This window comes from Frieseomelitta varia, unplaced genomic scaffold (genome assembly GCF_011392965.1).
Source record: "Frieseomelitta varia isolate USP_RPSP 00005682 unplaced genomic scaffold, Fvar_1.2 scaffold_250, whole genome shotgun sequence".
NCBI classification, from domain to species: Eukaryota; Metazoa; Arthropoda; class Insecta; order Hymenoptera; family Apidae; genus Frieseomelitta; species Frieseomelitta varia.
This window is the reverse complement of record NW_025109980.1, coordinates 79,939-104,582: the sequence shown is the minus strand read 5'-3', so window position 1 is coordinate 104,582 and position 24,644 is coordinate 79,939. Positions and strand designations below refer to the sequence as shown.

The following is a 24,644-nucleotide window of genomic DNA, read 5'->3' as shown; positions in this document are numbered from 1 at the left end:
GACTGGGTTACGGTAGCGTGTCTACGTAGCTCGCGATCATTCCGCGGATAAAAGAGACCTGGTAAATCCGGATTAAGCCCGCGAACCCTTGTGACAAGGATCCGGCCAACGGATTCGGGTGCCTCCTCCTCCTCCAGCACGTGGAATAATATTAACCAAGTTATTTTCCTTTCTCTCTCTCTCTCTTTCTTTTTTTCTTTTTCATTCCCCTTTCAGCGAGCATCAACGTCCGTCCCTTCGTCCTTTCTACTACTTCATTAAAGACAATTTTATTTCCCCATTCGAAAAGGGAAGTCTTCCTTCAAGGCGACGCGGAAAGCTGGAAATATGTGGGACTCACGTTCTGTAATTTTCAACCGTGGAAGACGACTGTTTCCCTTACTTGCTAATCTTACACGATAGTGGGCGCGATCAGAACGACCGATCTTTTTTCTTTGGGAAATTACGGGAATAATAAATAGGTTGAATTTGAAATTGCGAGAATTGAGAATTGACTGTCACTTCTATGTTGGAAGCTGTTGAAAATATCGAGTAGAAGCTTTGTCAAAAATTTCCACGTTTCTGTGTTCGAGGTTTTAGTCTGTCGAACTACATGTGGATTTATGGACCCCATATTAGAGAAATACAAAAGTAAATAAACTTCTATGTAAGAATTTACGTCGTAGTTGCAGTTTTGGAAATTTGAATGATTTTATACATCGGTCTGCAACAACTGTTGCATTTCCAATAACATTTATTAGATAATGAGACAAAGCAATGTAATGCTGTATGTAATCATTACTACTTTAATTAATTAAGGCACAGTTTCTTGCAAAAATAAATGTGGAATTTCAAGAGTGAAGTAACCACATATTTAACATATTTTCGCCACATGTTTAACATTCAAAAAGATAATGTACATCTACTGTCTAAAAATTAAATTAACCATTCAAAAGTACAAGACAACTCGATTTGCGCTATTTCACGATCACCAACTTCCCTCCGCAGTTGACAAATGTAACAGAATTAATGCCGATTGAGAATTAATCCGACGTCGTGATATCACACATCGATCTACGTTAATCGTTTGAATTTTCGCGCAATTTCCGAGAACAGCTCTTGGGACAAAGTATCTCAAAGATGTCCGTGTGTGTGCACGTAGTATGAAAATATTTAAAGAGAGGAAGGACGTTTTCCTTACAACGAAAGAAAAAAAAAAAGAAAAAAAAGAGAGAGAGAGAGAGAAATTTCGAAATCTCGTCGATTTGAAAGAGAATGAAAATTTCAAAACCAGCTTTCCTACGATGGCTTTCCAAAGTTTCCTGCGGCACGAAGGGCTTATTCGAGAACTGCTTGACGACGAGCCACGCGACGTACATTTCAAGGTGAGCGGGATTCGTCTTTCGAAAAAAAAACCTCGGCGAATAAAGTGGAGGCGCTCTTTCTCTTCTTCTTCTTCTTCTTCTCTTTCCCACTCTTCCTCGTGCATATTCCGAGGGCAGTTGGCGCGCACGTAAGTACGCATCGTGCCGATACGAGGGAAATTCTCGACGAAACTGAGAACTTACGATCCTCTGACACGATCCTGTTCGTCAATATTAATTTCGATCTGTGGTGCACGATCGAACGAAATTAAAAATTACGAATCTGACTCGTCGGGGAATAATTTTGAAGTGTGCTGCAATAAAATTTTACATAAGGAATTGAAGGACGAACTTACGATCCTCTGGCATAATTTTCGTTCATCGAAATTAATTTTCTATTTCATACATGTATAAAATTCTGTGAGAAAAATACAAAGACGAATTGAAAAGTTACAATACTCGAGAAATTACGAATTTTATTCAAGCCGAGATGTAATTTTGAAACGTGCTACGAAATTCTGCGCGAGAAGTATAAATACGAACCGAGATCATCAAAATTGATTTCAGTCTATAACAATCTAACACGAGAAACATAGAAATTGAAGGTTACGTTAACTGAGTCTCGCATTTGTCGAGAATAGGTTTAAAGTATGCTACAAAATTCTGTATGAAAAGTTTAAAAATAAACGACAACCTTTTGATACAGTCCTATTACAATTAGTTTCAATCTACGAGAGCGAAATGAAACAACGAATTGAAAAATTACGAGAATGCAATCGAATCTTATCTTGTCAGAAATGATTTCGAACTATGCCACTGTGGATGAAAAATATAAAGACAAACTGGAAGCTTACGATACCCCGGCGCAACATTATTTGCGAAAATTAATTTCGAACCAATTCGCGAAATTCTATATTCGAAATATAAAGACAGGCTGGAAAGTTATGCTGCTGCTCCAATTGAATTTCATTCATCGAATTTAATTTCCATCCATTTCGTGAAATTCTATATTATATTCAAAATATAGCGGCAAAACTCAACAATGCTCCAATCTTACTCGCGAAAAATTAACTTCGATCCATTGTACGAATGGATACAATTCAAAATATAAAGACGAGCACGAACCTCGCGATTTTTTAACTCGTTATCAGTCTCGTTTGTCGAGATTAATTTTCAATCTGCAATGCAAAATTTGATATTCAAAATATAACAAATTAGACATTATGTTACTTGTAATGTTATTTGATACACTGGCTTGAAATTAAATTTGTATTCAATTATACTCGATTTACATTCGAAATAATACGTACAGATGAGAAAATGATGATCAGTAGAGCAACAAGAGTTGTATTTCATTGTTTTTTGAAAAATAGGGATTGATTTACTTTAAAAATAAAAGAATTCACTTTCTCGAAATTAAACCTAAAAACTAGCTGTGCCAGATATCCTGCGCTCACGCTATAAGTAAAAAATTAGAAGTGATGTTAAGAATAATGAAAACAGTCTTTATCTACTTGATTATTTTAGACGAGATATCTCGATACATAGTATTTACCATCGATCGATTCCATAGACGAAATTAATCTTGTTTCGAGAATAAATTTTGTTCATTAAAGACACATTCTGATTAATTTGTTTATTAAAAGCATGCATGTTCACGTTCATAGCGCATCATACGCTGCGAATTGTAAACTAGCACTGAATTAATAGCTCATTCGTCCAATTCTTCGCAGTTTAGTCTTCATTTGTCATTTCCTAAGATGTTCATTCGGAGAGTAGGAAATACGATTGTAAGCGATAGTGATAACAGCGATGATCAAGAAGAGACACGTGAGATGTATAAAACATACAGTCTGACGATGAACTTCCAAAGTGCAAAATTCCAACAGCTAGAGAAAATTTTACTCCGAAACTATTTTGCAGGCTATTTCAGATAATTATAGAGGCATGCAAACGTCATCTCATAATGCATCTACATCCACTTTTACATCCTTTTATAACTGACTTGTCTCGATATAACTATAATTAACTTTGAAAGTCGCAACTATTCCTTTGGAATTAGTTGCAAAATATTTCGTCTGTAGAAACGAACTATCTCGTCGAAAGTAAAGTGTATCATCAATTGTAATTTATTTTACTTTCAATATGCCTCGAGTCTTACTTCCAAAACGTCTCTACTGTCATAATAATTATAATAGTTGAATTCGGCACACGCGCGAGACAAGACACAAATCCTCATACAGAAACATACCAATCACCCCTCTCCCACATTCGTCGAACTTTCGCCGAGATTAGCCAAAGCCACTTCGCCATCGCGAACTTGCAACTTAAGTGTCGCGAAATATCGCTTCGAGCCTCAACACCCGTTCTCATTAGTCAAGTCGCCGGAAACTTCAACTCCCTTAAATTCAACCGACTAAAAACGAAGCGTTCGTTTATTCATCAGATTACACCGCGCCTCCGAAGAATCGTCGTGGTTAGCGCGACCATAACCTTCCCTCATGTCGAGGACGGTGATCGCGGTCGAAGGAACGTCAAGCGCGGCTGGCCGTGGGGCAAAAGGAGGAAAAAAGTGGAAAGAAGACGAAAACGAAAGAAGTGAAAGAAACGAAGAAAAGAAGAAAAGGAGGGAGAGGACGTCGTTGGAAGTTGGCCGAAGGGACTGGAAACCGGACCTAGAAGCGTTAGGTAGCCGTTCGTTCGTTCACCAGCGCAAAAGCGACGAAACGAACTGGTCGAACGACATTTTCCGCGTCTTCGCAAGGTGCCGGCAATTTCTCCAGGATTCCCTCGGCTTTCCTCCGCTGGCCCGCTCTCTGTGGTTTCTCTCGTTCGAGTTCCACTCACGGATCGAGACTCCGCGACTCACTTGCAACACTGACTGCGAGTTCGAAAGTTAACCTTCCCCCTTCCCTCCCTACCCGGTGGAGGATGAGGATACGCGAGGAGGCTCGCGAAGATGATGTACAGTGCCGTTCATAAATATTTGGGCATTCGGTGAAGTTGGAAAGGCTGTCCAGCTGAACGACTATGGTTTGTTCGTATTGTTACGTATTCAATTATCGATCACACGGTATTTACCATTGAGTCGTTGGTTATTTAATACTAGAAAATTATTTATTCAAAATTTTTGAAATTATTTATTCAATACTAGAATACTAGATGGTTATTTAATACTACTACTAATAATATGAACATGAATAAATTGATGGGAAATTAGAGTGCAAAGAATGCAAGCTTTACGAAAATTTCTATGAGAGATTATTGATCGGTGCTTACGGTAGTTCTAGTGTTCGTTTTTGGAGTATTTTTACATATTTTCTGTTATGAAATATATACGTAAAATGTGATAATCTGAAATCGAATTAACCAAAGCCACTTAATAAGATATTAACCGAAGACACACGTCGCGAGCGACATTCTCGAGATATCCAGCGAGCAAGAGGAGCCATTCAAATGGAACTTGCATTCACAAAAGAAGAATTATCTTCGGCCGATCGTCAGCTGAGAAATTCGGCCGGTGTTACTCGGTAACTCGGTGGGAACACGGGCGAATTTCTACTCGCGTATCGAACGAACGCGATATATTTTGCGAGTTTGCAACAATTCGGAGGTGTCGAAACGCTTATGAACGGGAGTGTAGAACATGAAGAAAGGTGAGGCGAGGGGGCCTCGCAGAGACAGAGAGAGAGAGAGAGCCGAAGAAGAGAGGAAGGAGAGTCAGTCTTGAGGTAAGATGCCGTGGCTGTTCGAGGGGGTGAAGAGACGAGCGTGCTGAGGAAAGGAGGCAGCGAGAGTTGAAGGCGGTGGGGGTGGCAGAAGAGGCAGAGAAGCGGAGGCAGGGAGCAGAAGGAAGAGGAGAGAGCAGAGAGAGAGAGAGAGAGAGAGAGAGAGAGATTTCGAGGAGGCGGCCTTGAGAACGTGGAGAGAGCAGAGCGTGAGTCTCGGAAGAAGAAGAAGAAGAAGAAGAAGAAGAAGAAGAAGAAGAAGAAGTAGAAGTAGAAGAAGAAGACGAAGAAGAGAACGACGATGATGACGACAACGACGACGTCGACGACGAACGAACGACGACGAATAAAAAGAAGAGAGAGCAAGAGAGAGAGGAGAGACCAGCCGAGCCAACTCCAACGCCAACGAACTGCTTCACTGGCAAATCACTCGCGGTTCTCATTCCAACGTTCGATTCTTCATCCGTGAATTAATGAACCGAGGAAACGTAGGAGCGCCGGCCTCTGCAGGCGCGGCGCGCTAGTCTCCTCGGTCTCTGAAGAACGTATCCAAAGCTCTACACCTAAGGACACCGAGGCGCATCTCGAAACAAAATCGATCCTACAAATTGATCGATCACTGTTTGGAAGATGGATCGTCTACCGTGGAATTTCGAAGATCCGTCTCTGGATTGATGTACGGGCGCACGTAGATTTGACGTGTGCGTGGCGCACAGCACGCGGCCCCGAGATGCGAGATTACGCAACCTAACCCGTGACGTAAGAATCGCGACGCAAAAGTGCCGGAGACCAAGAAGAGGCGAGGTTCGCGCTCGTTTTCCCTCTGCAAAACCGTTCGTCAGATAAATATCAACCCTTCGGAGAATCGTGCCGTTCGATCGATAGATGGCGAGGATGATTTATTACGAAATTACTTAGCACTTGGTACTTGCTGTTTTCCAAAAGCGTTTTACTCGTTTATTTACTTCAGGCAGCGTGCACACGTGCACACGCGTATGCACGTGGTGTTCGTTTGTTAATTTGATTTGATTTCGTTTCGTTTCAAGAATGAAACATTCGACCGAGTCGACGATTTCCAAAGTTACGTAATGTGATTCTGAATTGCCACGGTCCTCCCAATGGTCCAACGACTGGGTCCAGTCAAGAGTCGGAACGGGGACGCTGATGTTGAACTTTTCCTTTAAAATGTGACAGTTGCTAATGAAATGATGGAGGGAATAATTTTACGTCGAAGGCGAGCGATCGTATTTGGAATACACGACCTTGGTCGCACCGTGGATCGAACCGAAAACCCGCCGAGATTTCCGGAATAATCTGGCAACAATTGCAACGCGTGCAAAGAAACAGAGATCCAAATTTGGATCCTCTGGCAGACCTAGCATTCTCTCACGGTCGCGCTTAGAACGTTCGCGAGATCGCTGGAGAGAAATCTTACGTCGTCGTATAAATTCTACAAGCGTTGCTCCGTTTTCTTCTCTCTCTCTCTCTCTCTCTCTCTCTCTCTCTCTCTCTCTCTCTCTCTCTCTCTTTCTTTTTTCTTCTCTGCGAACGATTACGTCGAAAAGGCAAGCACGACGATAGAGAAACGACACGGTATTGACGATGGCTGGCGCGATCATCGCATGACTGAGATCAGCGGAACACCATTTTACGTAACGAATAGGAAATATTTCGAAGAATACATTTCCTCCAATTACGTGACGTCTCGACGCACCATTATTTCCAGTAATTCCTCGTCCAACCAGACTATTAATCCATCGAAATTATAAACTGGCAGACACGAGTTCCTTGAGAACTTAAATGTTACTTTAAAGGAATAACTCGAAAGCACAACTTAAAATCGAGGTATATATATATATATATAATGTGTGTGTGTATGAGAGAGTTATCTCATAAATAATGTATAATAATGAATATTATCTACAGTCTGTGAATATTTTGTATTCGTATTGCTTCATATTTTCTACGATATTCTTTTTTATTGATTTTTTAGCAATTTTACGTTGCTCACGGAACGAACGAATTGCTTGTCTTTGATAGGCATGATTCTTAAAAATGTAAAATACTTAAGAAAATAGAATGAAACAGACTCGAAGGCTATAACGGGATCAAACCTTTTATTACTAACGAAAAAAATAATTTTCAGCGAAAAGTATCAAATCAAAATCGATTATAGCCAATGTTTTGGTAAGATTTGAGAAAACTGAAAAAGGGAAATGATGAAAAATAAAGACAAAATTCCAAGATGCACAGCAATCGACAAACGAAGACTCGTCAGCTGTTCAAGCATAATGACTCATATATAAATCAAGATATATCATACGAAGATCGTAATCCTAGTCTAAAATATGTGATTTTCTTTACAATTAATGCCAAATTTATGAAAAAAAACCACGAATTAATTTATATACCTAATAATACAATAACAGAAACGATTATTAAGTTTCTCTACTCGAAACGATCATTTCTTTTTGAAGAGGGAATTTAAAAATTACTTGACAGACGAAACAAATATACATAAAACAATAAAGATTATTCTCCAGACTAGAACGTACTATATTTCGTTCCTCTCTAACTGAATATCAAATTTATGAAAAAAAAAGTCTTCTTGCTGCAATTCCAAAAAATTAGAAATAAATATATATAAACTTTCCCCTCTAACTAACTTTTCTGTCAAGCTTATAGAAAAGAGAGCCACGAATTCACATCCAAAAATGCGCAGGAACAATTGCTGAATCATTTCAACTCAAAAATCTACGTCTCTTCTTCCCCGAGATTCGACAATTACCTGACTGATAAAACAAACGCGTACGTGACGGAGATGAAAATTTATTACACTTTGCTCCCCTGTTGATTAAACGACAAACTTATCGAAAATATCGTTCAGCTGTTCAACGAAAAGGAAAATAGAAAATCATCAAACGAAACGAAACGAAACGAAACGAAAGAAAAGGAAAGGAAAGGAAAGGAAAGATGCGCGACGCGGCGCGACAATTGGGAACCACTGGCAGGCGCGAGTGTTGCGCCGCGCAGGTAGAGATCGGTTGAACCCACGGCTCTCTACGGAATACACAGACACTTGGCAAGATTCGCGAGGTCACGTGCCGCATTTGGACAGGCAGCGCTAATTTCATTATTTATAGCCGAAGCTTTCGATTTGCCGATCGGCCATTATTTCCCCCCCGCGGTCGCGCGCGCGTCGGTAGCTGGTTTTCGTTTCGGAACGGAACGAAAGAGAGGATTCATCACACGGTTGGTTCTCTTCTCTTCCTCCTTAGCCACCCTCCTTGGCCATAGGTTCGAAACGAATTCGAAACGCATCGGCTGAAATAGACGGGCCGCGATAAAAATAAAATGCCCGAGGAGCCCACGAGGAAGCCCACCGCTCGCGTTAAAATAATCGTAAACTTTCGATTCCGTTCGGCCAGTCCCGATGGGGGAACAACCGATCGGAGGGCAATTCTCTTCGACAACCTTCGAGAGAACTCGCGCGAACCACCTTGGCGGTTGTTGTTTTGAAATTTCGAAGTTCGACGGGCTGAAAGAAACTCGGACGTGCTTGTGGCGTTGTCCGTTTCCGGAGCTAGAAGCATGCTCGATTATTACTCGAGTGTTGCCCACAGTAATTACCCAGTAGTTGCCTAGTTCTCTTGAAAATTTTCAAAACACGCGTCACCGTTCTTACGTAACAATTTTATCTTTCAATTTCGCTCAACTCTGCCAGTTTATCGGCTACTCGGCTGCACCTTTCGGCGTCTACTAACCTTCAGCGTAAGATTAGAAATTGAAAAATAAAAGAGAACGAAAGAAAGCGAATCGAAAAATTGAGAATCAAGGTTTACGGTTAAAGCGTATAAAGTTACATACGTAGAACCATATCGCCATGTCGATTGCAAGTTTCGTTTTCGAGTCGCGAGTCGCGGGACCTACGGTCGAGCCGAGATTTGACCACTTGCGCTCGGCTGACTGATTGCGGACCATAACGAGTGACCAAACCGTATACAACAATCCGTCGATTTCCTTTCGAACTCGTCGATATGATATCACTGGATAGAACTATTACTGAGGAGGTAATAATAAATTTATTATTGGTTTTGCCTATATTTGAATATACCTAAAACTGAGAAAATACTGCAATTTTTGGATAAAAAACGTGCGTGGCACGTCATTATTCCGGCGCAAGAAGTTTAAGGAAAGGGAACGTCGATAAACGGAAACACGTCGGTGGGAAAGCGCGCGCGGCAGTTGCAAAGAACTCTAAATTGGCCGCGGTACAGGTGATATTTCATACGAGAATCGGGCAAGTTTCTTCTTATCGTTGTTTTCAAGAGCGGCAGGTGTGCTCCGCAGTTAAACGTTAGTCCGCGTTACGTTTTCCTCCCTCTCCCCGTAGTTTTTCCTTGTCTAGGAAACACTCTCTCCCCTCCCCGCAGGTGGTCGCTGAATTATTACAGGCGACTCACTCGATCGATCGATCGTTCGAGATTCCCCGATTCTCGAACGCGCGGAAATCGGTTCGAGCTCACCGCTGGTTAGATATACCGCACGAACGGCAAAAGCCGAACGGACTACTTCGTCCATTTATCAGACCGCGGAGATCCTTATCGGGCAAGCTGGCTGTTAACACTTCCACAACAGCACGCCGCAGTGTCTGCAACTTTTCGAGTGGGTACGTACGTACACAACACCGGCGGTGAAATCTACTTTCAATTAAGAACGACGTTTCCGCCGGATCGGTAATCCGGTAACCGACACCTCCGCCCGAACCGAACGAACACACAAAACACCAAGAATCGGAGCCAGGAACAGAGGGAATCGGGCCAATTATCATCGAATCTCCGCCAGTTTCGCCGGTCGGGAGTCCCGCGATAACGGTGACCGTTTATCGAGCTATGAAATTGTTATCACGGAGCGATAATCGATTCCAGGCCTGTCATTCAGCTACTTACAGCCGATTACACACTCTTGCTCGCGAGAATGTTCCAACTTTTACGTACCAGTGTTCAAACATCGTGTAAAACGTTTCGAAATTACACTCGCTCGTTGTAACTCAGCTTGTATCGCGATTGTATCGCGTAAAATTTGGAACAAATCTGAACACGTACGCCACGAGGTTTTTGGACGTACATATGACGTTTCAATGTCACGTATGTAACGTAAAACGTACGTTACGCAAAATTATACTTAACGTTCGATTATATTCGTAAAATTTAGAACCAATCTGAACACGCACACCATGATGTTCTGAACGTACGTTTCACCGTGTTGCGTATGTAACGTAAAACATTCGCGTAAAGTAATATAAAATCGGTGCACAGCGTGAATTATATAATATGTATTGGTATTAATAGAACGGATGATCGAGCGTTTAGATATTTTTGCGAAATGTATACTTGCGTTCGAGTGAAATTTCAAAATATTTCGTGTAACATTTACCACATTATTTTACGTAATTCAAAACGTTTTGCGTGACAATATATTCATAAAGGTAAATATCTCGCAATTATCTTAAATAAAGTTAGATATTTAGAATATATAAAATATATAGAATATATACATGCCGATATGCCGATTTGTCTCAAATTGACCAGTGCAATCACAATAATTAAGTCTCACATGCGAAATTTTAAAATATCTTGTACAATGCATTGACGATACATTCACGAATGGCTCGAACACTTTCGCGAACAATTGTATATACACTCCCGTCCACACCAGACACTTGCTTATTTTAATCCATAACCAGCTACTAGAACACAGATATACTTTTCTGAATTAATTTTATTATACAATCTTGTTATATGTACTTTATTTGGTCTATTTTATAATAATACTAGAAAACAAAACTGATACATAGGTAACATATATGGTCTGAATAAATATTTCAAAGTATATCAAAAATATGTATAAAATGTATTTAAAAAATCGAATCGATGTATTTTGGTATGAATTGGACAGAAGCCTTCAGAACATGTGTCCAGAATCCAAAGAAAAAGACTTATGGAAGAAATTAGAAGACGTGTGGAAAGGAATTCATTCTGAAATATTGTTAAAATTAACAGAAGTATGCCACGGTTGGTTATTTCTGGCCTTCATATTTGCACAAAGATATAAGATACATACAATATTATACACAATTTGGTAAGATTTTTGACACATAAATAGTTTGACATATGTCATATTCTATATTCATGTCATATTCTATATGTCAAATATATAATGTGTATATAACGTATCTTATATCTTTGTGCAAATATGAAGGCCAGAAATAACCGTGGCATACTTCTGTTTAATTTTAACAATATTTCAGAATGAATTTCTTTCCACGCTTCTTCTAATTTCTTCCATAAATCTTTTTTTTTTTATTTTGGACACATTTCTGAAGGCTTCTGTCCAATTCATCCCAAAATACGTCGATTCGATTTTTTAAATATACATACATATTTCTGATATACTCTGAAATATTTATTCAGACCATATATGTTAAATATCAGTTTTGTTATAAAAGTATTATTATGAAATAGACTAAATAGAGTACATGTAACAATTATTATAAAATAGACTAAATAGAGTTATTATAAAAGTATTATTATAAAATATTATTATAAAATAGAGTAAATAGAATACATATAACAAGATTGTACAATAAAATTAATAAAACGAAAAGTATATATGTGTTCTAGTAATTGTTTAGATCAAAATAAGCAAGTGACTGGTGACTTATGGACGTGAGTGTACGTCCTCTCCTTGGAATACGTCTTCTCTAACACCGGACGAGAGAACATTGTTCTTTCGTCGGTGGTGTTTTACAGCGAGGGGATCGATCGAGGCGAGAATGATACATCGTCGATCGTCCGAGTGAATGGTTTTCCGATACCATCGACGCGGTTGAGCGTTCGATTTCTTTTGTCTCGCGCGACGTGATAGAATTTGTTGTTGCTCACGGGGAATATATTTCGCGAAACAAGACGTGGATATTTATGTGGGTTTATTACCAATCTTGTTACCGAAATACATTTTATCAAACCGCCGGTGGTAATCGGCTGGCATCTCGACTCGACAGTTTCACTATAAATTCCATCGGTGCGAATTGACCATCTTTTTTTATCCTTGTGTGCTGCCCTTTGTCACCGAACGATTGTATAAATAACGTTCGTTCACAATCCGTCTGATAAATGTAACGAGCGAGTGTCCAAGAACTCGTGGCCCGCCTCCAAGAATACGCAGAAATATAGAAACATGTACACGAAATATCCGAACACTGCACGAATTGCTCCTGGTCAAGAAGACCGGGCAAATTATTTAATCGAATCCAAGTTTCCAACATTCGCTGTAAAAGATGAAGAGAGAATACTGTCGATCGCTACTCTCTATCTCTGAAAATACAAGCGTGAAACCTTCACCTCTGGATAGGAAAATTTTTCAAACGCACCACTTTCTGTCCAACTTCTTTGGCCCGCGTCGCCAAAAATACAAATCCGCATGGGAACCTCCACAACGCTCCGCCGCTAACGACTGGCGCCTCCTCGAAGGAGCAGAGCTTTTGGAGACAAGCTTCTAGAGAATCGCGATTAGGACGACCTAAAGAGTGCCTCTGTCCGTCCATTTGCAAAATTGCACCTGTCTCGATGAGACACCTGTATCGATGTTTCTAGGTAAGCCGTGACTCAGGAAAGGCCTTTCCTCGCGCTCATTGTCACCTTGTCAAGTTCTTTACATCCTCCTCCGTGTATGCGTGTGTGTGTTCACCTTGTTCCACGCTCGTTTTCGTACGCCTCTCTCCATTCTCTTTGCCACGTTTCTCTAGTGACTGTAAGCGACGCGTCTCCAAAGCTGAATCGTAGGACAGGGAAGACAAAGAGACAGACAGAGACAGACAGAGAGAGAGAGAGAGAGAGAGAGAGAGAGAAAGAGAGGAGAAAGCCTCGGACACGTATACCTGAACCGGGATTAGGTTTATCTTGCTTCCTGGGCCGGCTCCTCGGCTTTGAAAGTAATTGGAAGGGACGGAAGACGCTACCGCGTGAATGATTGAGTGCGGCGGGGTTAATCGAGTGCGTGGAAAAGCTTGATGCATTTGATAGCCGAGCTGCCACGTCCATAGTGGAGGCGAGCGCCCGAGAATTAGATTGGATCTGAGCCTTCGCGGTCTGATAAACTTTGCACGTTTTGGGGCAGCTGATCTGATTTAATAACTCTTCAGGGATTATACGAACGCCACTCTCTCTCTCTCGCTCTTTCATTGTTTCAAATAGAGCATCGCCTTTCGCTCTTTCCTTTTTTTTTTCTTTTTTTTTTGGATGTCTGACAGGGAAGATACACACGCAATAGATAGCTCGCGACCTTCGAGCAACACATTCAACATCTGGATAAAATTGCTCTCAAGTTTCAGCGAAGAATCTTGTCGAATTTTAACCTCTTGCGGTGGAAACTGGTTGCGCGGACCATAACGAGTGACCGAATCGTACACAATAACTCGTCGCTTCCTTTTCCTTTTGAACTGGATAAAAATTATTAAGAGGTAATCAACTTGTCATTTGTTTCGCCCGGTTTTACATTTATGATATACCTGAAACTGAGAAAATGTTGCAACTTGGGGCAAAAAAAGTTCTCGACGTGCGTGGCATCGACATGCGTCATTCCAGCGCAAGAGATTAAGCTAAAGGCAAGGAATTTAATTTCACCGACGAGACTGCTCTTCAAATTTCAACGATCGTTCAGAGATGTTATTAAAAGTCATAGAAATCGTCGGTGGGGGGGAGGAAAAATTCTGCATCGAGTACGAATCAATTTGACACACGACACAGCCGATTGCTGGAGAGATTGACGAAAATTGTGTCATTGAGTTCTATCACAACGCGAAAGACAAGATCTCGACGAGCCAGACCCGCGCTGGTGTTTCGCCTCCACGCACGTGCATACCACTTTTGCCAAGCTCGCCTTGAACCTGCTTGGTTGCAGGAACAGTTTCACGTGAAACTGGAACCGAGCGACGATACGGCTTGATACGCTACCTGCACACCGGGGCTTTATGCACTCGGGGGCCCGATATCTCCTCGCGTGCCTCGCCTTTCCCTCTTTCCACGCGGCTCTTCTATCCCTTCTTCCGTCATCCGTCGATTCGTACACCCGGACGATTTGCCAGAACCGCGACGCTGCCACCCGCGAACCGTCGAGACCTCGATAATCGCTCGTTTCATCCATCGCTACAACTATTTCCTAGCGTTGCTTTAGATCTCGTTGACTTTTCGGTCGAGAAAAGAGGCAAAAGAATTTTGATTTCGAGCGTTGCGAAGTAATTCGAAGGGAAATCGTTTGAACGGATTGTTAGGACAAGTCGAAATTAATAATCTAGATTAACAGGTAAGTTGGAGAACAAATTTAGAGGCTTCTCGGATGGATTATCAAGACGATTTAAAGTTAATGAACGAAAGATATTTTTGGGTTTGCGGAAGATCCTTTGAAATAGATTGTTCAAAATTTCCAATTCTCAAACGATAAATTTCCTGGATAAGAATCGTCTCGAGACAATTCGAAATAAACGAATATCTTCTGAAATTTTTAAAATTAGAAAATAAACGAATCGTGGAAGTATCTTCTAGTCGAGCAAAATTCCAAACTAGTTCAAAGGAAGAAAAGAACAGATTTCCCCCTGAAATAAACATTAAAAAGCTATATCCAAAGTAATTCATTTGATTCAACATGTTTTTTTTCTTTTTTCTTTTTCGCGAACCATTTTTCCTCAAAAAAAGTTTCTCGATTACTCTGCGACTGAGCCGTGAGCGTAGCAATTTTTTCATGAATGAGAAACACATTTGTTTTTCGTTTTTTCTTTTTTTTTTTTTTTTTTTTTAAAAAAAAAAAAAAAAATTTTTTTCAAAAAAAAAAAAACGTTGAAAACGCGTGTGTAGAAATTTTGCAAAACTACCAGAGTACTCGCAAACGAAGCCAAGGTGCCGATTCAGTTTGTCGCGAAGCGATCAAGGTCCTTCTTATCCTACCGAGAGGCCGCGATAAGATAACTCCACTGACGACGTTCGACTTCCGATCGTTGCTCGAAACTTCGTTCGTCGTCTCCTTCTCGTCGTTTATTCTTCCTACTTTCCCGTGTTTGCCCTCCCTTCCCTTGCAATTTATTTCAAAAGGGAAACAGAAACTCTCGCAATTTTTCTGTTACTTCTCTAACGACGTCATAAATACCTAGAATCGCGATATACAGTATCGAATTGACGAAAATCGCGAAAGAGTTCGATCGAAACGATTCGCTTGCAATATGTTTGAAACTCTAGCGCATGTAATTCCAATTCCGATCTAATTTTTTCACAATCACAGGCGTATAAATCTGACTGTTTAGTTTCACTGAGATCGCGCGAGGGTAAATCTACACACGTACAGAATAAAAATTCCCAACTTGAACATCTTTCTTCAAAATCCGGCAGATATGAAATACAGCAGATATCCGAACTACTGGAAGAAACAAATTTATACATGTAAAAGTTCACCAATCCTCTTCGCTAATCGTTCCTACAAGAATTTACGTTCAGATAAATCAGTGAATAATCGTCCCTTTAATCTGACGCTAACTGAAGTTCCATCTCAATAAATCAGGTTCAGGCAAGACGAATTTCCACTGGGAGAGATCGACCAAGACACGACGATAGAGACGAAAATAGTCACGACAATGGTTCGACGAAGAAGAAACGACATTCACAATATTATAACAAAAGTTCCCCAATTTCAAATCTCGTCACTGCCTATTCCAACACCAAGAACCCGCGTTCTTTCCGACAACAAATTGGTTGAGTCCCACTAGTCAGTCTAATATTTATTTTCAATAAATCAAATTTCAGATCGCCGAGGCACACTGACATCGGAGAAAGACGAAAATGAAACGATTCGCCGCGATGAAAGTTCTACGAACAAGAAACAATCGTTGTACAACCGTTCTCTGCACTGCTCACTCTTGCAACAAGAACTGGCGTTCAAGCAACCCAAGAGAAAAGGTTACTTCCTTCTCCAACCTGACGCAGAGAGGCAAACTTGTTTCAAAAGATCGTGGCCAGATCGTCGACGTGCAATATTGATTCCAGAAAAGAAGGGAAGAAGAACGGTCGCGGTTGTTGAACGAAGTGGCTCGACGATTCGTGCGAATGTAGCAGCGTGGAACGCTTATGATAATGAGGCCTGAGGGCGATTACCAGACGGGGCCAGCGAGCAGGGAGATGATGTCGAGCCGATAGAGACGCTCAGACCGGATACAAAGAAGGTCGAAGGAGAAGAACCGGATAATCGTCACCGTGGTATGGCGAGCTACGCACTGGCCCTACATATCGGTTCTGTCCGGGCTGCTCTCTGCTCTGACCTTCTCCACCAAGACGAAGAAGGAAGTCGCGTTTTGCACGCGGTACACCTGCGCAAACGGGCGCACCGCCTCCTCCCACCTGCGAGCCACCTGAACCTACCTGAGAGCCGATAGAAACTGCGTCCTGGACAGTTCCAGGGCACCTGACTCGCGAACATGCTCGCTTGTCCACGATAATTGCCTCGATGCAACCATCCCATCCCATCCCATCCCATCTCTCTGTCTCTCTTTACGGTTACGTACTTCCCAATTCATCGTCTATCCAGCTTCGACGAATGTTCGCGCGATTGCTGTCACGCCGAGGAAATGTTCAAAACTCCCAGCCTTTGTCGAACTTTCAAGTTGACGAGAAACAGTGTATGAATCGGCGGATCGACGACCCAGATTTGAGAATCATTTGGGAATCATTTCCTAGATTCTTACTAGACGACGGATGATCTTGAAATTTATTGCCACGTGGAGAGAACTTTTTCAAGAAATATTTTCAAACGTGATCCGTGTGTTACTTAAGTAACGATACTTCTGATAAACTAACTTTCTTATTAAGTGCTAATCCGGTAGTGACAAAATGACGAGCGAGAAATGATTGACACGGTTATTTTGAAACTCGTCGACGATTATTCTGGGTGAAAGTTTGCACGACCGTTACGGGCGAAGTAGTGGTGGCTCCAGCATGCTCGAACGAACGTGTTAAAAAGAAGTTGAAAAACAGCACGAACGATCGCGAATAATTAGGTCGAATTAATAATAAATATTTCGGTGCTCTCCGCGCCAGTCCCATTTAACCAGTGGCTACATTTTGAGACACGTTCGACCGGCGCAACGGTCACCAGGAAGATCCTGGCCGAGCTATGATAACGGATTCTCCAGGTATACTGTTACTACGCCCGAGAGAGCGTACTAGTGAGAGACTGCCAAACGATCGGCACGGAACGAAGAATCGAGCCGTAAAGGAACAATCTAAATGTACGTTACTCCGCAACACTACGGAATACTTCCAATTAAAGATTTTCTATTAACAACAAGTGTCGACTATTTTACTTTGCAGCGAACGTCCGACTGACAACTCCATCCGATAACTAGACTGCGAATATTTATGCAGATTCGCGTTTTTATATGTAATTAATATGGCTAAAAATATGAGAAGCCCAAGCACAGAAATTTCTTCCGTCTCTTTAATATTAATAATGATAAATTTTGCACTTGGAACAATTTATCCACAATCTATCGATCAACTAAACTGTAGATATCTACATCCTCATTTCTGAAAAAAAAGATGACACGTTTGACGTGTCTTTCAATCCCCCAATATTGCACAAATATCCACAGTTCAACGATAATTATATCTACGTAATAAATAAAATCCTACCATTGACGATGTACTTGTACAGTCCGACAATCGCGTGATCGAAGCACGGTACAATCGTAAAATGTTAATTTATCGGAAGAAGCTGCAACGAAAAGTTTCGAACAACTATTTCTATTCCCTATGCTCTTGCGCTTTTACAGCGCGGAGAGGGAACCTCGTGGTGTTTCGATCACAGCCACAGAAAGACAACCTGGCGTTTTCGCGTGGAAACTTTCTCCGACCACGCTATACACCCTCTTTTTTTCTCCGCCCCCCCCCCCCACACACACACATACACACAGAGTTTGCGTGATCGTTTTCTTGAAAGAAAGCACCCGACATACACCCAGGTGGAAACCTGTTCGAGTCGTCGTTTCGCGTGACGAAAAATCGTCGGCAACAGCCGATGCAACGACGGATTATTTATTTATATCTCTAATCGCGGCGCAAGATTGATCATACTGCGCCGTGCTCGCGCAATGGAGCGCAAAGGTGAGTCAAGTCCGTGTCGCGGCCGTGTCCGATGGAAATTCATCACCGGTCGCGGCCTTCGCCTTACCTCGCGGCAAACTTTATGAAAAAGTCAGAAAAAAGGAATCTATCAGGAATAACTTTTGCGGCGATTCTTTTGCCGAGCACGTTTAATAGAGAGAACAAAAAACTTCGTATCGATTGCCAGAGGATATCTCGATTCGTACTTTTTCCCCCGGCCCGTTATGACAAACGATTTAAGTTTGTTTCACATCGTGACAAATCAGTTTATATATATATATATATATGTGTGTGTGTGTGTGTGTGTGTAAGAATTACTGAAGAAGAATCAATGTTTGATACGTATCGAAATATTCTACGTATAAATCACTAAATGATATTGATTAATAAATAAAATAGATTTAGTTGTGTTTCTATATAACCGGAGATCAACATCAATTTTGACAGAAGTATTCGAAGACTCGTCATAATGACGGATATTTGGCTTGTTAAATAATTCAAGTTCGCTTCACGTTCGCGTTTAAAAATTATTTTAGAAATGATCGATCGTAAATAAAGTAGTAAACGCGTGCTGAATAATCCAACTTATCATCTTACATTGCGATTGGTTTTCCTGCTCGAAAGCTACTTTAGCAGCCTGCGAGTCGATCGTAAATAATGTCGAGTAAATAAAGAATATATTATAAAAATAGGAAGTGGAATTTCCCCCCGATTCGAGCAAACGTTCAAAGTTCAAATTGGTGCAAAATCTAAAGCGAGAAATGTTAATTCGTTGGAAATCTGCATTTCAGCTATTTCAAGCCGGTCGAGGATCAGCGTTACAAATATTAATTTCCTGAAACTTCATAAAACAACGGAATATATTCTTTTCATAGCCACGGTGTTGAAAAGACAGAATTTGCGTCAAGGTGACGTGGACCTCACCGGAGTGATACAGGCGTGGTCTTAACATTTGACAGACACTTGATCTTTACAAACGCAAACTATGACGTCTCGTGTTAATTCTTTAACCAAAGATGACGAGATAATTCATTGTTGCGCAACGTGAGTCAACATTGCGGAACTTTCAAGATTTTCCCAATCTCGAGATTGGAGGAACACTTTCCAACTTTCCAACTTTCCAGCTCGCCATCCGTGGTCAAAAGGTAAAATCCGATTTGAAACACGCACGAAAGCATCAATTATTCGCTGCTACGCGCCTGTTATCCAAAACTATCATCGACAAGAATGAAATATCTAAAACCTGCCAACGACGTTCCCTACCATGAACAAATAAATCAACCAATTATCGTCAATCAATTAGAACTTTGCGTGAAACACTCGAAAGGACAAAGAAGTCGCCTAATTTTTCGGTGTTCAATAGTTTCGATGCGTCGAAATCGAAAGGAAGAGAAGAATTTACCTGAAGTAGTGGGATCCGAAAGGCGAGCAGTAAAATGGATCGTTGTGCATGTGAGGTTGACCGGGTACTCCAGGTCCTTGGGGATGAGCGTGCGGCCCCATTGGGCCGGTGGGTCCGGGGCCGCACATGCCAGGCGCGCCTTGCGGCTGCATACCGGCCCCGATCATGCTGGCTGTGGGTCCCATCGGATGCGGACCAGGATGATGCGGCGAGCCGACCATGTGGGGCCCGGGATGGTGAGGATGAGGCGAGGGACCGCCGCCACCCATGTGCGGGTGGGGCGCGTGAGGCGATCCGCTCATCATACCGTGGGGTGGCATTGGGTGAGGACTCGGGGACGCTCCGTTCAAATGGGGCCCACCGGTGACACCGGCGTGCGGCGTCGGTGGGCCACCGTGTGTCGGCGTGGTGGCCGGCTGCGGAGGCGGCAAACTAGGCGGCCCAGTGGGTCCAGTGGCCGCTAGCGGCGGCAGCGGGCCATTCGCCATGTTGTTCAGCTGTGTTAGCGAGGCCGCCGCCGACGCCATCGCCTGCAAGGGATTCGTGGCGCCGCTCGTCGTGCTGACGCCTCCACCTAGACCGACGTTGTTCGCGGTGCCGACTATGCTGTTGGCGTTGTTGACGCTGGCGTTGCCGGTGTTCTGAAGGCCGTGGTTACCGTTGCTGGATCCGTTGCTGGCGGGACCGGCGGTGTTGCTGTTGGCGTTGTTGCTCACACCGCCGCCGAGCGCTTGCAGAGAGGGCGGCAGCGGTGGCGAGCCGGCGGGGGGCGCTGCCGGGCCCCCGAGGCACCGGCCCGACGGACCGGAGGCGGTTACGCTGCTGGGCGCTACCGGCACGCCGGCGTGCAGTGGTATTCCACCTGGGGGGCGCTGTGCCACCCTCACCGGCATCACTCCCCCCTCCACGACGCCCTTCACCCTCTCCTCGAACTCCCGTCGGCCTGATGACTATGGTACGACGACGAGCGCGGGAATCTCACGATATCTCACGATCCCCTCCTCCAGAGATATTCCACTTCTCGCTGCGACTTGCCAACTCCACTTGTTGTTCGATTTGATGCAATTGATTTGATCCTGTATCCGAGATCCTGTATGTATATCCCTCGTTGAAGTCCCACACTCGTGTATGTTTCACTGTTTCAGAGAAGCGTGTCCGTTGACGATTTCGAACGAGAAACCACGGAATGGATCCCACTTGGAGGATCCACGCAAGATCCACGCGGCGTGCAATCACTGCGAACTATCCGCATCCGCGCACACCGTGATGGTTATTATTATTTACGAATCACAACACTCTACGCACTTTGTACGTTTCGAAGAAGCAGAGATCGGTACTAGGACGGAAGGGACGGCACCTCGTGGTATCAAGCTCGATCTCCAGTTTCTCGATACTCCGGTTTCGAGTATAACAGTGTCCCGTGACACAACCCAGTTCATCACCGATCTGAACGCCAACCAGCGTCCTCTTTCTCGCTCCTTTCACCGGCGTCGAAAGATTCGAGAGAAGCGCGTGCCACCTGTTCGCGTCTGTCGCGAACGACCAAAGTCATCCAACGATTTTCCGCAAACTGATCTTCGGTCACGCCAGAACAACAGAAACCAACCAGAAAACAAGATCAAGCGAGTCACCGCGCACTTACGAGGATACGAGAATACGTATGTACGTGGAAGAAGAAGAAAAAAAAAAGATCACCGATACACTCTATGCTCCATCTATCGAGGAATCACAATAAAACAAACACTTGGCAAATACGAACTCGTTTCTACGAAAAACGGCGGTCACCGTTTCGCTCGTACACAATTACTGTGTGCTGTCTGCACCAAGTACGACGTTCGTTCGTAGTACACGACGTAAGAGAGAACAGCGAACGGCAATTCAGTGGCGACAAGTAGCGTACAGGCATCCGCGTAGGGGGCACGTGGCCGTCACGTCGTCGGCGTCGCGATGCGCACCTACGTCGCGGACCAGCACAACACCTCGTCTCCCGCTCATCCTGCCGGCCTTCTTCTCTCCTCCTTCAGCCAACACACTCGTTCTCGCCGCCGACTCCCGCGGGAACTTTTAGCATCCCGAACTCAGTCGCCGCTAGGCGACCCGAACATCAGGCCCACGCGATCACAACCACGCTGCTTCCCTGCTATTCTCTCTTGGTCGCGTCTCGGCATAATCCGTGACGCTTCTCGCGACTCCGAGAGATCTCCTCGCTCTATGGTCCTTTCTACCACTGGATAGAAACACCGGCTGCTCTCTCTCTCTCTCTTTCTCTCTCTGTATGAATCGACTCCGAAAAACCAACTCTCCGACGTACTCCGATTCTCTATTTCTCTCTCTCTCTTTCTCGCGCGCGCGCGCGCGATGCAAAGAACGAGAGAGAGACAGACAGGCTTGTGTGTGTGTGTGCGAGAAACGAACAACACGAATCCGAACAGCACGAACAGCACGAATGTGTGGTATCGCGGGACGATCACTGTGGAAACACTCGTCGACGAGTCACCGTGCGCGCGATCGACACCAAATGCAACAGACGAGGAAGGATGCGGAGACAGGGGTGAAAAGGGGAAGAAGAGAACGAAGAAGAGAGGCAGAAACACGAACGACGCGGGACAACGCGCGCGTTGCGTGTCACGGAACAACGGAGCGGCACTCTCCGCAAGATAGTCGTATTCTCGACGAGAGCAATCGCGTTACTGCGGAGCGGCAGGCGTGGCGGCGCTGCCGTCGTGCCCGAGCTTTCGAGGACAGAGCAGCACACGCTCTGGAGGGGAATAGCCACGCGAGGACACAGGGTGGGGGGAGCTGTGCTGCCGAAGCCACGGCGAAAGGAGCGTCGTCGTCGTCGTGTCGGTAGGGAGCAGGCTCACGCACCGAAGGAAAAGTGGGGAGCCACGTGAGCGCCCGATGCCCGGTGTCCACGCAACCGACGCGACGCGACGCGACGCGACGTGACGCGACTCGACGCGACTCGACGCGACTAGGCCCGACGTGGGACTTGCCTTACCTTGCGTTACCGCGCGCCATGCCATACCATACCATACCATACCATACCATACCATACCATGCCTCTTCCTTCTTCCTTCCTTGCCCGACGCTTCGTGGCCACCCTTCGCCCAGCCGAAGAACGCTCTGATTTTTCGTTCCTCCGTTCACCTTGCGAACGCGCTATCGCGCCAGTCGTTGACTCATTAATGCTATTCGAAACGCGTCGACCGGGGCAAGGAGAGGCACTCGTCGATAAACGCGTCGATACGAGATTTTTTTTTTTCTTTATATATATATATATATATATTTTCTTCAACGGTCTATTTTTAGTTCTAGATACAGATACAGGTACTTAATCTAATCTTGAATTTCTTTGATCGAGTCGTTACTAAAGATCGAGTCGTAGTCGCTTTCTCTTTTCAATAATTGGAGAATTTCTTGCTCTACTTTCGGAGTGTTGAAAAAAGAAAGGAATCACGTATCTGAGGATCATCGAGTTGTAAGGAAATGTGGAAAAATTGTTATCGGCGCCCGGGTTGGTTCGCTGTTTCGTTTGTACGTTACAAATTGAACGGACTGTTGCGTTACGAAGGCAGTTCTATTTTCCAGTGATCAATCAAAATCGAAACACTTGTTTCAACGTACTGCAAATTCACTAATATTCCGTGTAATAAACTTTCTCCAACTCTCGAGCACGAAACCAGCCCATTGTAAAACAGCGGCGAATTTTAAAACAAAACAGCGACGAATTTTAAAACAAATTCAAGAAAATAATTCAAAAATAGAAATGCGTATGTGCGCCATCTTAACGCAATATAAAAATAGGCTTTACATGATATATTTACCATTGCGTGAAAATGGAGTAAAGTGACTGAATTTTGTTTGGAAAATGATCGGTTCAGGTCGTTCGGGAGATCGTGTCGTTATCGAGGATTATTGTAAAACAGTTTCACTTTCGTGTGATCCAACGGAATAGCAACTGGCGTGGGATTCATTCGACTAAGATCACAGGAGAAGCCCAGAAATTCGATTTATCGGGCTCGGGGTCAAGTTGAACGCATTTGTACGGCGCGATGAAGAAGAATGGTCTATCACTTTGACACGCGGCGCGTGCGAAAACCGCTATCGTGCTGCTTTCTTCTTTCTTCTCTTCGAACCGAGTTCAAACTGCCCCCCCCCCTCCCCCCGGAGAAGCGATTTTTATTCCTTGTAAAAAAACAAATCTCTGCTCGTAAAAATTCGACTGATTCCGAGGATTTTCAGCTGGCACCACGACAATCAATAATCGTGAAAAGCTGAAAATTCACGAAGTAGAACCGATTGCTGGAACCTTCGGAAATCTGAATCTGACAGAAAGATCTTGAGAAGAAGCTTCTTCCCTTCTTCGTTTCCGCGAGAATTTGTCAAATTCGATTCAAGTTGTAGGGAAACAAAACGAGAAAACAGGTGTCGTTTGTGTTGCCACGGGAAATGATATTACCCCGGAGGTTGATGCGCAAGACATCCGGCTGAGTTCCCGATAATGGGAGAAAGAGAGAGAGGAAGGGACAGGGAATTAGAGAGGGAGAGCAAGGGAAACTTTGTTATTTTCCGTTAAACGACAGAGGATACCTGGAATTTCCAGCGCTTTGTAAACGGTTCGTCTCGGGCCTCTTGCCACTCGGACAATGATACCTCTTGTCTCAAGCTCTACCTGCGTGGCAAGTACCGAGTTACCTGAGTCTCTCCTACTCCTTAGGTCGCGGTTACGGCTTCGTTACTAGCTCGGTACCGTTCCTCATCTATTCTACGTGCTCACGATAATCTGGCGTAGACTCGATCGAAAGAACATTCCACAATTGTTTCAATTACGAATGCCAAAGTAAGTGGAATTACTGCCCACGAATTATGAGGGCAGTAAAAGTACACGAATTTTACGTTTTTAATTTTCCGACAAATTTCACGACGAATCCTTAAAGTCAGGTTTCTTCTTTGAATCAGTCGAAAT

At 43.5% G+C, this 24,644-nt stretch overlaps 1 protein-coding gene across 4 annotated transcripts in view; it reads right to left on the bottom strand.

The window, feature by feature from the left end:
- Positions 1 to 22,609, bottom strand: part of LOC122528437 (LIM domain-binding protein 2) — a 117,667-nt gene extending 95,058 nt beyond the window's left edge. For 3 of the 4 annotated variants that reach the window (XM_043653527.1, XM_043653528.1, XM_043653529.1), the window contains exon 1: positions 19,676 to 22,607. In XM_043653527.1, coding sequence (XP_043509462.1) covers positions 19,676 to 20,568 — 893 coding nt within the window. In that variant the 5' untranslated portion in view covers positions 20,569 to 22,607. Of the gene's footprint in view, positions 1 to 19,675 lie in introns of all 4 variants that reach the window. The other variant, XM_043653531.1, reaches the window with a different exon arrangement.
- Positions 22,610 to 24,644: the final 2,035 nt, after the last annotated feature.